At 34.5% G+C, this 14,573-nt stretch overlaps 1 protein-coding gene across 1 annotated transcript in view; it reads left to right on the top strand.

Moving 5' to 3' along the window:
* The window catches only part of LOC111155550 (signal transducing adaptor molecule), a 99,075-nt gene that overhangs the window by 37,234 nt on the left and 47,268 nt on the right, over positions 1–14,573 (top strand). Inside the window, exons 3-5 of the mRNA XM_022515765.1 lie at positions 10,719–10,794; positions 10,876–10,971; positions 12,586–12,732. Coding sequence (XP_022371473.1) covers positions 10,719–10,794; positions 10,876–10,971; positions 12,586–12,732 — 319 coding nt within the window. The remainder of the gene's footprint in view (positions 1–10,718; positions 10,795–10,875; positions 10,972–12,585; positions 12,733–14,573) is intronic.

Here is a 14,573-nt window from a genome sequence, read left to right as displayed (position 1 = left end):
ACCTTTAGCATGTGTTTTTACAAAATACTTTATGTTTATTACCATCATCAGTCTCTTACCTCACATCCTGTGCTCCTCCCAGCATTAGATAATCTGAATTTTTCCCTTATTGTAATCCTATTGTAATTCTAAGACAAGATTTTATGAAAGCATGTACATTTTTCTCATAGAAAGCTAACTCAGTGGAAGACATACAGGAGTTGGTAATAAATAGAGTTTTATAAGGAGGATTATTCATTCTAAATACTAAGTATTGTACAACAGTGAAAAGTAGTGTTTTCCATGTTTAGCTCGGTGACTTTTTATTCAGCATCGGCCATGTTGAAGGCGTTATTATAGGCAGCATTCACAATGAAAACGTTTTATCAGCTTTGCGCAGTGGCAGTATCGTAGCCAATGAGGTTTATCAGAGGCGCAGTTATTGCTAATTGAAAACGTTTTATCTTATGAGTAGTGGCTAGGGAGTAGGGAGCCAAGGATGAACAATGTAGCCCTGGATCCTGTCTTCAGAAACCCTCAAGATGGGGAGATAAACAGTTAAGGCAATTTTATTAAAATTTTATTTCAAAAGAAAGATGAAAAGAAAACCCAATTTTAAATTTTACAAATTAATAGTGTTTGAACAGCTGTCAGCACACTTTGCTAGAGGTGATTCTAGTTATCTATTGCTACATAACAAAGCAGCCTATGACTTAGTGGCTTAAAAGAGCGTTTATTATTATCTTCACGGTTCTTTTGGTTAACAGTTGGGCACTTCTTGCTTGAGGTCTCTCATGAACTTGTAGTCACCTAATGGCTGGGACTGGAATATCTGAAGGCCTGATTGGGATGGATGCTCAATCTGGTTGGCAGCTGATGTCTGGCAGTCAGCTGGGATCTCAGCTGGAGCTATCAGTTGAAACATTTACCAAGACCTATACATGTGGCTTGAGTTTCTTACAGAACAGTAGCTGGGATCCTAGAGGGAGCATTCTAGGAAATGTAGGTCTATTCTACATGCTTTTTATGAACTACACATCTCAGAATATCACTTGTACTAATTCTGTGGGTCAAGCAAGTCACTGGAGTCAGTCCACATTTAAGAGGAGGGTTATTAAACTTTACCTCTTGATGGGAAGTGGCAAGTTCACTTCGTAGAAGAGCATGTGGAAAGGGAGTTATTATTGTGGTTATCTTTGGAATATATAATATGCCACAGAGGCCTGCTCTCTAAGTATTGAATGAAAACTTTGACCTTGATAACAAAACAATGCATATATCATTGGAACAAAATAGTGAATTTTAGTAAATAAAATAGTAAATTCCATTTTTGATACTTGAGATACACAGTCTTTAAGAGATTGAATGGCAAAATATGATGTAAGGATCCTTTACTATTTTCATCTAACATGTGTTTATGACTTTTTGCCTAGAAAATTGTTATTCTGTGTTGAGAGAGTTCTACCCATTTGTAGATATTTGTAAATAAGAACAGCTAATATGTGAATACCATTTGGATAGTCATAAAGACTTAGTTTCATGGTGACCTTTCATGGTTTTGTTTTATGTGCATGACATGGTAAAACTTAGCTTATGAAAATTCATAAAAGCCAAAGTGAAGATGATGGCATAACATTAGTTAAAGCATTATCGGTTGAGCTATTTGCTACCTGATAAGTATTTTTTTTTTCACCATGTCATTGTAATTTACATGGAGACAGTAATTCAGTGTGACAGTTTTGGTGACCAAAGTGGATTAATCATAAGGGTTGGTATCCTTTAGCACTGATATAAACATAAGGCACAATATGTAGAGGGATCTTGCTTTCTGGGTACTTTTCCAATAAGATGAATGAGCAAGAATGAAAAGTTTTATTAAGTTATTGTTAGATCAAAGGAGTGACTGTTGATGAAACTCATTTAAAGATTATATCCTTTCCAGAATTGCCTTAAGAGCTTCAATTTCTGCAGTCTTACTGAAAAAATTTTTGAATTGCTAAAGAAAGCATGGTAGCATGACTCTGTGATAATTGTGTCTGAAGGTTAAGGAGCATTCATGCCTTAATTTTCATTTACCTTTGAGCATGAGGTAGCTTAATTTTAGTAGTTGTAGCTTCCCGTGGAAACCAAATGACTGAGAGTGGTATGATGGGAGACAAGTAAAGAGGATTCGATAGAAAAGATGCCCCTCTTAAAGCTCAGCTTTCTTTGAGGCCCAAGGTACTTCATTAAGGTGGATTGGAATAGTATTTGTGAATAATGAAATTGACTTTGATGCTTTAGTTCATCAGACCTGATATATGTCAAGGCAGCTCTGTATATTCCTAAAAAGTCTGTTTCCTGGCCAGTCTGTGATTTGAGAAAAAAAATCATTAGAAGCCACAGCCACTTGAAAGTACAGGTATCCTCTATTTATGCCTCTTCGTTCTTACTGAAGGACCTCTACTTGTATCTGTTTACCCTAACTAAAAGAAATTTGAAGGGAGTCTTCACGTTTACAATGGCATTCAGTTTTTCTTTGAGCTATTTTAGAGATAGCACACACCTGGAGCAGCAAGAGTAGCGCCACCCAGCTCACCCTGGGGAGCTACACTCAGTATCTCAGCATCAAGCCACCATAGCTTTGAACTGTGTCTGTGAGCATTTGCTTTATCTTGACTGACTTTGTGCATCCATTAGCAAGATACACAGGTATCTAAGGTATCAGAAAAGCCCAAGGAGGTTATGTTTGGGGTCTGGGAATGCTAAAAACATTTTCCTTATAAATTAATGGTCAATGGTCATTGCTTCTTCCCTTAGGCCATTTAGGCTTACCCACAAGTCTTTACAGGAATGCTGTACTCTTAGATACTTAGAGAATTATTTGCTTCCTCTTTTTTCTCACCCTTTTTCTGAACTACGTGTCTCAGATATATGCATAAAAAGCTGATTTTTGTGGATGGACATAGTTTGGGTCCTGTGACTAAACATATAGTTTGTCTTGGATAATCTCATTTTATGCCTCCTGTTCCTGAATTATGCCCAGTTAGCATCCCTTTCATTCTCAAAAAGGTACTTGTATAGTTGATAAATTATACAGTCTTTACAGTCAACTTGAATTTTTCATTGAGAGGATAATAGCCTTAGTGTACTTAGTTTAAATTCACTTGTAAAAAGAAAGAAGCCGAGGTATGGGTACCACGTAAGCTTGCTTATACCAGAGCTACGAAACATATTCAATACATATATGTATATATTCTGTTTACAGGAATATTTTTGTATTTACTTTTATATTAACCATAGGTTTGTATTAAAAAAAATACAACTCTTGGGCCACCTGGGTGGCTCAGTGGGTTAAAGCCTCTGCTCAGGTCATGGTCTCAGGGTCCTGGGATCGAGCCCCGCATCGGCTTCCTTGCTCAGCGGGGAGCCTGCTTCTCCCTCTCCCTCTGTCTGCTTACTTGTAATCTCTCTCTGTCAAATAAATAAATAAAATCTTAAAAAAAAATACAACTCTTAAGCCTTTTTAAAAATAGTATTTTAGCCATAATCTTTCATTAAACTGTAAGATTTAATAATCAAGTGTGTATATATTATTTCACTTTCACTTTGTGTTTTACTCACTATATTCCTCAGCGCTTATAAGCATTCTAATTGGTTTTTTATGACATTATCCTTTTTATGATGCGATAGCCAAGTTTATTTTGGTGCCAGAGGTATCATTGCCTTGGTTTTTAAAATTGGCTGTGGTAAAACATTTCAAGCTGTATAGAAATATATAAAATAAAAAGTAAAGGTTGCATTTCAATGCTCTTTCCTCACTTCCCTTTCCAAAAGTCTTCTGAGTTTGGAGTTCTTTCTTTAAAAAAATGAAAGTGGTTTATAAAAAATATGTCAGAAATTTAATTTAAGCAACTATGAAGGATTACTTTCTATTAAGTTCATTTACTGAGCTGAATCATCTATGGATCATTATTTTTAATGGTTTTAATTTTAGCATTCAGATAATCCCTTTATATTTCACCTGTACTGGCGCTTGAAATTATAATTTTGTGTTTTTACATGTTGGCATGGTTTTCACAACTGTGAAAATTAGCGTGAGGTCACAGATTCTGGCTCCTAAAATAAGTCCCACTATGAAAAAGGCAAAATTTAAATAATAGTATTATAGTATATTAATTCTTCAGTTTAATAATATTGCTGTCAGATACTTTTTTTTTCTTTTAAATAGGCTCCATACCCAGTGTGGAGCCCAATAGGGGGCTTGAATTCATGACCTGGAGATCAAGACCTGAGCTGAGATCAAGAGTTGGAGGCTTAATTGACTGAGCCAGCCAGGTGACCCTCAGATAATATTAAGATCATACAAACTCGGGGCGCCTGGGTGGCTCAGTGGGTTAAATCCTCTGCCTTCAGCTCAGGTCATGATCCCAGGGTCCTGGGATCGAGCCCCACATCCGGCTCTCTGCTTGGTGAGGAGTCTGCTTCCCCCTCTCTCTCTCTCTCTGCCTGCCTCTCTGCCTACTTGTGATCTCTCTCTCTGTCAAATAAATAATAAAATCTTTAAAAAAAATCATACAAACTCAATAGAAAAAGAGATGAATGAGAAGAGATGAATGCTTTGCGTGCAATAGGTAGTCAATAAATATAATTTTAAAGTGTTTTTTTTTTCTTTTTTCTCTATGCTCTTTAGGAGGAAAGTTTCCAATAGTCAATGAAACATTCTTAGTAACAGAAATCCTTTTTTATTTTAACTTTTCCCTATTAATAATGACTTTTTAAAGTCACAGTGTTTAGTAGTTGTATTCCAGTTCTTAAAGGCATTTTTTAGGATAATTATTCTTACTGGCCAGTTTCTTCAGAGCCCATTGTAGTTCATATCAGTTGATAAGGGGTTTTCTTTTGTGTATGTTTTCACTATCCATCTCTAAAACTCGCTCATCATCCCAAATAGAAACTCTGTGTGCATTAAATAATAACTTCCCATTTCCTCTTCTTCCTTGCCACTGGTGACTTTCACTTGTCAAGGCTAAATTCCATGAATTTGCCTTTTTTTAGGGACCTCATATAAATGGAATCATACAATATTTATCCTTTTGATAATGTTTTATAATATTAAGTAAAACAAATGCCATTTCAATCTGGTGAATTAATATTTTGAGGCTTTCATCCTTTGCGTTGTAGGAATAACTCCCAGCTTCCATCATCTTACTTCATTGCAAGGCAGTTCTATGGTCAGAACGTCGAGTATTGACTCAGCCACACCTGGGTTTGAATCTTTTTTGTACCAGTTACTACCCGCTTGGGTATCGTGGGCAAGGAATTGAACAACTGTAAGACTCCAGTTTATTGTGACTGTTTTGAAAATTGGATGAGTTCCTTAAGTAAAATTTTGAGAACCTAAACACATAGATGTTCCATAGGTTATAGTTACTTGCTATTACTATTACTGCTATTTTATAGTATCCCCACGAAATACATGTTTACACGTACATGGCCTGGTATTAAAAAATAAGTCTGTTTTACTAAGAAGTGACTTCTTCCCAATATAATGCATTCCTTGTAAGTAATCAGTTTGATAATTTGATGAGATTAGCAAATATATATGCTATATTATAAGCATTACTTCATTCATGGTAGAGAGCATTTAATCACTTCCAAAAGTTCTGCTGTCCTAAGCAACTATTGATCTGCTTTTTGTTATTATAGATTAAATTTTCCTTTCCTAAAATTTCAGAAATAAATTTCTGTAGTGTGTGTAATTTTGTATCTAATATAGAATATGTCTTGGAGCTAAGTCCAAGTTTTTATGTATATCATTACTTCTCTTTATTTCCGAGGGATAGTTCATTGTATGAATATATTAGAATTTTTTTCTATCCATTTACCCATTGAGGAACATTTGCATTATATCCAGTTTTTAGCTATTATGAAGAGAGCCACCTTGAACATTCTTACACAGACTGCTTGATAGTGTGCTTTCATTTACTTAAGTGAAATTACGTTTCTGTGATTTCATTTGATGTGAGTTATTTAAATTTGTTAGATTTGTGTTTAATTTTCACACATTGGGTATTTCTTACAGTCATTTTGTTATTAATCTGTAGTTTAATTCTGTTGTGGTCAAAGAACATATTTTGTATGATTTTTAAGTTTGTCACCATTTGTTTTATAGTCTAGAATGTGATCTATCTTGGTGAATTTTCTATGCACTTGAAAATTGTGTTTTCTACCATGTGTGAGTAGAATGTTCAAAAGGCCCAGATAGGTGGTAGTATTCAATTATTCTATATTCATACTTCTTGTTTGTTTTACATATGCTGTCACATTACTGAGAAGAGTATGTTGAAGTTCTAGGAGACTAGACTTGTCAGTTTTTCCTTTCATTTCTGTATATGTATATATATATGTGTATATGTTTCTTTTATATATTTTGAAATTCTCTTACTTAGAATTATGTTTTTTTAGAGAAGTAACCCTTTCATTATTATGAAATGTCTCTTTTTATCTCTGCTAGTATTCCTTGTTTGAAATTGTGAAAGCCACTTGACCTTCTTTTATGTTGATATGTCTTTCCCTGTCTTGTTTCTTTTAATCTCTCTGTATTTGTTTACTTTTTTATTTTTTACTTTAAAAAATATTTTATTTATTTGTCAGGGAGAGAGGTAGAGAGAGAACAAGCAGGGGGAGCAGCATGCAGGGGGAAAAGCAGGCTCCCCACTGAGCAAGGAGCCCAATGAGGAACTTGATCCCAGGACTCTGGGATCATGACCTGAGCCGTAGGCAGACGCTTAACCAACTGAGCCACCCAGGTGTCTCTCATCTGTTTGTATTTAAAATAGATTTTCTTGTAGATAGTTTATAGCTGGCATATACTTGGTTCTTGCTTTTTTATCCAATTTGACAGCGTCTGCCTGGTAAATGGAGTGCTTAGACTGCATTTAATGTAATTATTGATATGGTTGGATTTAAAACTACCATTTTGCTAGTTTTCAATATTTTTTATCTCTTCCCTATTTTCTCCATTTTTCTTTTCAATTACTTTTTTATGATTATATTTTATCTCTATTTTGGACTAATAACCTATGGGTCAAAGAGAAAATCACAACAGCAACTAGAAAGTATTTTCAGTGAAATGAAAGTGAAAATAAAACATATCAACACTTGTAGGATGTAGCTACAGCAATCCATAGAGGTAAATTTATATCATTAAATGCTTATATTAGTAGAAGAAATGTCTCAAGTTGGCAGTCGAAGTTTTTATCTCAAGACAAAAGAAGAACAAATTTAAAGGAAGCAAAAGAAAAGAAATGATGAAAATAAGAGCAGAGATTAATGAAATTGAAAAGAGGAAAAAACAATAGAGAAAATTCAAAAGTAGAACTGGTTCTTTGAAGAAAAATCAAGTGGAATTTATCCCAGGCATGCAAGCCTGGTTCACCAGTTGAAAATAAATCAGTATAATTAACTGTCTCATCAGACTAAAGAAAAAGACCCATATAATCATCTCAATAAATGTGGAAAGTTCCTTTGAAAAAATTCAGTATACATTTGTAACAAAATCTTTCATTAATTTAAGAACTAAAGGTAATTTCCTCAACCTGTTAAAGGACATGTGCAGAAAATTTTTATATTTAGCATAATGGCACTTATTTGGTAGAATTCATTAGTGAAGCTGTCTGGGCTCAGAATTTTCTTTATTGTAACTCATTTTATGAGGCCTGCAATAGGTCAGTACCAAAAACAAAAAAGGAAAACCACAGACCACTTATGTACAAAGGTGCAAAAATCCTCAACAACACTGTAATCACACCTAATAATATATAAAAAGGATAATGTATTATGACCAACTGTGGTTATGTAGAACTTGGAGAATTTCCAGTTTTCTTCATATTACTCATTTTTAGTATAATTTTATCATGGTCTAACAACATAGCATGTATCATTTCAATTTTTTTTTTTTAAATTAAGTTTTTCTAAATGGTTCAAAATATGGTCTGTCTTGGTAAACATTCTGTATGCACTGGAGACAATATATAGTCTGCTCTTGTATAGTAGCGTATTCTCACACCCATTTTTCTATTCAATTGTTTTACCAATTTCTAATTTGAAGTGGATTTGAAGTTTTTATATGAAGTTTTATATGAAGTTTTGCTTCATATATTTTGAAGCTTTGTTTTTAGATAAGACTACACATCTTGGTCTATTATGTCTCCTTGGAGAATTGATCCTTTTATCATTTTGTAATTTTCCTCTATATCCCTGGTAATATGGCTTGTCTGGAATTGCAGTTTGCCCGATACTAATATAACTACTCCAGCTTTCTTGTGGTTTATGTTTGCTTGGTATATTTTTCTTTCCTCCATCCTTTCACTTTTAAGTAACATAGGTCCTTATATTTTAACAGTTTCTTGTAGGGAGCATTTAGGTGGGTTCTGCTTTTTTTTTTTTTTTTTTTTTAAGGTTTTATTTGTTTGTGAGAGAGTGAGAGCTAGAGAGAGAAAGAGCACACACAGAGGGAGAGAGAGAAGCAGACTCCCTGCTGAGCTGGGAACCTGACACAGGGATTGATCCCAGGACTCAGGATTTGTGACCTGAGCCAGAGCCAGATGCTTAACTGACTGAGCCACCCAGGTGCCCTGGGTCCTGCTTTTTTTAATCCAGTCGAGCAATCTGTCTTATTTGGTGTGTTGAGACCAGTTGCATTTAATATAACTGTTGATATGGTTGGGTTAAAATGTTAAAATTTGGGGTGCCTGGGTGGCTCAGTGGGTTAAGGCCTCTGCCTTCAGCTCAGGTCATGATCCCAGGGTCCTGGGATCGAACCCCGCATCGGGCTCTCTGCTCAGCAGGGAGCCTGCTTCCTCCTCTCTCTCTGCCTGACTCTCTGCCTACTTGTGATCTCTGTCTCTTTAATAAATAAATAAAATCTTTAAAAAAAAATGTTAAAATTTGCCATTTTTCTAGATGATATGTTTCTTCTGTTGAACTTTTGTTTATTATATATCAATTGAATATTTTTTGTGAATTTTTAAAATTTCCCATTTCTCTTTTAAAAATGTATTTAGTGATGGCTCTGTATTAAATTTTTTTAGTCTTTTTTACCTTTGTACTTACTCGTGTACTTCAAGCATTCTTCAAGTTTACTGATCTTTTATTCTTATCTAATTAATTTTATCCACTTTTAAAAAATATATTTTTCATGTCTAGAAGTATTATCTTTTTTTAAGCTTTATCCTTTTTACACCATTTCTTTCCTCATTATGTTGATCTGATGTATATCCTTGAGTATACTTAGAATAGCTTATGCAGTGTCTTTGATTGCTAATTCCATCATCTCTGTGATTTCTTCATTTTCAGTTGACTGAATTTTCTCCTAGTTATGTCTTATATTATATCTAGTAATTTTTTTTTAAAGATTATTTATTTATTTGACAAAGAGAGAGACAGCGAGAGAGGAACACAAGGAGGGGAAGTGGGAGAGGGAGAAGCAGGCTTCCTACAGAGCAGGGAGCCCGATGCAGGGCTCGATCCCAGGATGCTGGATCATGACCTGAGCCGAAGGCAGACACTTAATGACTGAGCCACCCAGGCGCCCCTATATCTAGTAATTTTTGCCTGAATGCTTAGTGTTACAAATTTTATATTGAGTACCTCATATTATATCTCATAATTGCTTTGTATATCATATCGTATCTAATAATTTTTGACTGAATGCATAGTGTTATGAATTTTATATGGAGTGCCAGGTTTTGTTGTTGTTAAAGAACATTGGACTTTATTCTCTCAAACTTGTTACATTTGGCTCAATTTTATCCTTCTCTGACTTGTTTTTAGGTTGCTATAGGATGGATTTAGAGTAGTCTTTTGGGATAGTTCAGTCTTAGTACCAAGGCCTAAACTCTGGTGTATCCACTGAAGGCTCTAGATATTTAACAGGGACTCTCCATTTTGATGTGAACTCTGACGACTGCGTGAGCTTTGGGAACTCTTCTGCATACAGCTCGCAGTCACTTTTTGTCCAGGCTTATGGAGGTTTTAATCTGTGCATGTGTGGCTTTTTCCTCAGTAGATCTAAGTGGACTCCTATGCAAGTATCCAGAACCATTTCTTCATTTAGCTCCTTCTACTTTGTTTTGCAAATTCTAGCTCTCTTGGCCTTCCTGAGTTCTGATTTCTTTCCCCTCAACTCAGTGAGACTACCATTCTCTTGGGATAACCTTCTCTGCGCCAGGATCCAGAAACTGCCTTAGAAGCAGAAAGCCTGTACTGCTATCTGAAAAGTGCCTCTGAGTGGAAAGTTGAGGCAGATGTCTGGCTTATCTAATTGTATTCCTTCTTAGAGATCATTCAGCACTGTCTGTGGCCTAATGTCCCACCCAGTGACCTGAGTATATATTTTAAGTATATTTTTCCATTTTTCTCATTGTTTATAATGGGAGTATAAGTCTGGTTCCAGTTATTCCATCATGACTGGAAGTGGAAGTTCTGGTCTGTCATTTCATTTTCAGAACTTTTTTTTTTTTAATCCAGAATTAGTGTGAAATGCTTAATCTGTGTTTGCTAAGGGAGAGAGCCTGTTAATTTTGTTTGAAAAATTTAAAGGAACTTGTTAGTGTACAGTTCAGTTGTGTCATTAATAAAAATTTAAGTTCTCTACTGTAGTCTACCTTTTGTATAGTAGTCTATTGCTTATTAAGTTAAGGGGGGAAAAAGCCTTGATATACTACTAATTGATTGTTATATTTCTCATTTTTTAGACCCAAAGATTGTCTTCGGTCTGTTATGAGGAGGGTGAACCATAAAGATCCTCATGTTGCTATGCAAGCTCTGACTGTAAGTGATTTCATTTTAAGTTTTACCACAAAACTGTCTGCTAAAACTGAGCCCTTTTAACTTGTGATTTTATACTTTTAGCTTCTAGGAGCATGTGTATCAAACTGTGGCAAAATATTTCATTTAGAAGTATGTTCAAGAGATTTTGCTAGTGAAGTAAGCAACGTACTAAACAAGGTAAGGAGCATTATTTCCTGTAATGAATTAACAGCCTTCTTTGTGTATTTTATCGTTTGGTTGTTTACATTTTAAATCACAAAGGACTAGTTTGTGCTTTCTATTTTTTAAAATCCTTCCTAGGCTGTGTCTATCCAGGATGTAAGTAAAGTAGATGTTTTGCTGAAGAGACTATAAGTTTGTATACTTGGGAGAATTGTTTTTTTTTTTTAACCAGATTAGAGTATATTTAACCTGTTTTCATCATCATTCCTTTCATCTTATAAGAAAATATATTTGTTTCTCTTTCTGATTAAATAATACCAGTCTATTTTAGGCACAGTTTTTGTAAATGTGGAGGTATTTTCTTTATGTAGAACTGTTCAGAAATACTGCCAAAATATGACACTGTTTTCATTGTGACATGAGTAAGACCACTACCTGACCATGACAGGATTTTAATGCTGCTTTTTATTTAACTGGATGTAGAATAAGGAATACAATTATGGAATTCAAGGAATTAAAAAAATTTAAGTTACTAAGTAACTTAAATAAACTAAGTATATGTTTTCTGAGGTTTCCTAGTAAAAATCTGTGCATTCTGAAGGTAATTATTTCTGACTCTTAGGAGGAGGGAGGATGAGATAGTATATAATCAAGAAAAAATTTAAGATGTCAAAAGGGAAAATGCCTCATGTTTTTGGGAAAAATAATTATTTCCAGGTTTTAGTAGAAAACAGTACAGAAATAAGATAAAAATTTATTTACATAATTCTTTACAGAGTTTTGTACTTTCTTGTCAAGCATGAATATGTGTTCTTTCCTGTTTTGCTTTATTCAGTTGCATTTAGGTATTTTCTACTAATTAATAATCATTTTTTAAATGTCCTGAATGTCCGTCAAAATTTATGACTGTTTATGAAGAGATTTTAGTATACGTTTAGTATATGTTTTCTGTAATTTAATTGAAGATGAGATATTCAAACTTGTATTTACTAGCATGAAAAACTGTTTTGAAAAGCTAACAGCTATAAACAAGAGAAAGGACTTCTTTATTTTCCAAAGGTTTTACAACATAGTGATTTTATACTTGAGGGGGAGATACTATTTTGAAGAAATGAAGTTTCTAAAAATACAGTGGACCTCAAACCAGGCCTTGGATAATTAAACAACTTGGAAAAAATACACAGTCAGTCATATTTTTAAAAGTCAGGGATTAGGAATAAAGGAACTGTATCATTTATTTTCTCTTTCCACCTTATTTTTTACTGATCTGCAAAATAGCCGAAACAAAACAGACTACTTTTCTGTGTCTTCCTCATGTATAACGCCCACTTAGTTGCAAAATACTCTGAAAAGTTCGTCTCTCTGACCAAAATTAACATACTTGATCTGTTTTAATTTTATATGAGATATGTATGCTGGTATCATCTAATGCTTTTTCATAGTGCGAAAAAAAATTTGATTAGTTCTAGTAACCAAATCTGCTTTCTTAGGTATCATCTATAGCTAGGGGTAGTGTGTGATTCAAAAAAAATGTCTATAGTACTTTATAATTTTTATATTTAGTATATCTGTGTTTTACCATTAGCCAAATTAGTACTTTTTCTTACTAATTTTTTTCTCTATTTTCAGGGTCACCCTAAAGTCTGTGAAAAGTTAAAGGCTCTTATGGTTGAATGGACAGATGAATTTAAGAATGATCCACAGCTTAGTCTAATATCAGCAATGATTAAGAACCTTAAGGAACAAGGAGTTACGTTTCCAGCTATTGGCTCTCAGGTATTTTGTAATGCCCTATGCATTGTGGCTACAATTTGTTTCTCTAAAGTAGCAACATTTATATGAAATTTTCTTTTTTCCTCTAAATCTGGGTAGGTTTTACTACTCCAAAGGAATTTTTGTTAATAATCTTGCATTCAGTGGTGCCAGAAAATACAGGGGAATATTAATGTGTTCCAACTTCCACTTTCCCACCGTTTTTGCTTCCTTATAAATTAGATTAGCATTTTTGCAATTTAAAAAATTTTTACGCCGTTTTTAATAATTAGACAAAATTGCTTTATGATATCATGTAGTAAGATAGTCTTCTTAAATACTCTTAGTGCTTTACTTTTATCTACAAAGAATGACAGCTTAAAAATCAGGATATCCTTAAAATTTAAGGATGAGTTTAGAGGTTCTTTTCAATATGAAATTTATGAATACTTGTATTAAAAATGAAAAGGAGTTAAGATAATCAGTGAAGAGAGAAGCACACAAAGCATCTTCCCTTAATAAGAGCTGATACAAATATGATTGAGTGAAAGGCTTAAATTGCCTTTCTGCCCCTCCTTCCCCCAATCTATGTAATGGAATCAATCTCTGATTTATGTCATAAAGAAAGAATGGAAGGGTCTCTGTTTTATTTATTTTTTTCTATTCTGGGTAACCATCCTTTGGGATCTCCAGCTAATCTAGGATGCTTAAAATGTATGATAATTTACTATACTGACTTTCTCTACTGCATGGATTGGGGTAGAATATGACAAGTGGTGTGTGAAAGCATGCATAGAAAACTCAAAAGGTGTGGAGGGCTCGAGTTCGCGGTTTTGACCACTTCAGAGAATTGTGAAGTGATTCATCCATACTTATCTAGGTTTCTACCCAAAGCACTCTTAGTTTATCTGAACATTCTTGAGATATGAAGATCCAGAAATATGTTTGGGAGATGAAGGAAGGAAAGGATATTTTTCTTCTTACTTGAAAAAAAATGTGGCTTATGAATGGTTTTACAATGGTAAAGTATGTCTTCAAGACATATCTGGCTTTTACTACTCAGAATATTTTCTAAAATCTTTATAATTAAGGAATAATTTAAGCAGAAAAATTCAAGATATCTTATAATAAGTTCTTTGACAACAGAGGCAGTGTTTACTTACCAAAGGTAGACTCATTATAGCAAACCAAAAGGTATAGATGATTAGTGAGATTGCAGTTTCTATGCCCTAAGAAGCTATTCTAGAACTTATTGCTTAAAATGTATTTTGTTGACCATCGTCATCGTCACAGGGAAGCTTGTTAGAAATGCAGCACCTCAGGTGTCACTCCAGACCTATGGATTCATTTTCTCTATTTTAATAAGATCCCCAGATGATTCCGTGTGCATGTTATAGTTTGGGAAGCACTGCTCTTGAGGACAGCTTCGGTGCAAGTGAAAAGTGCTTTTCAGTCCACAAAGGGACTGGTTCCAATTAGAGGAGGCAGAAGAACTAATGACGTATGTGATACGTAGCTTTGGTTAACCTAGAATCTCAGATAGTTGTGTGAACAACTTTAGGGATGCTCTAATCTAATCCCCTCATTTTACAGATGAGGAAACTGAGACCCAGAATGGTTAAGTGACTTCCCCAGGGCCACAGCTCATAGTTGACAGAGTTGGAACTAGAACGCAGGCCTCCTGACTCTCAGTCCAGTGTTCTTTCCACTACACGATCCTGCCTTCCGTTTGATATAGAGGTTAGTGGATATGTGTCTGTTTGGACTAGGCTTCAAAGGACAAGAAGTGGAGTGAACACTGGCAAGAGCATTTATTTATCAGCTGATAACAGAAGTTAGATTATTCTCCTGTTCAAGAGGTTTAG

The sequence above is a fragment of the Enhydra lutris genome, unplaced genomic scaffold (genome assembly GCF_002288905.1).
Source record: "Enhydra lutris kenyoni isolate GAN:26980312 unplaced genomic scaffold, ASM228890v2 scaffoldscaffold42, whole genome shotgun sequence".
NCBI lineage: Eukaryota > Metazoa > Chordata > Mammalia > Carnivora > Mustelidae > Enhydra > Enhydra lutris.
This window is presented reverse-complemented; position numbering and strand designations above follow the sequence as displayed.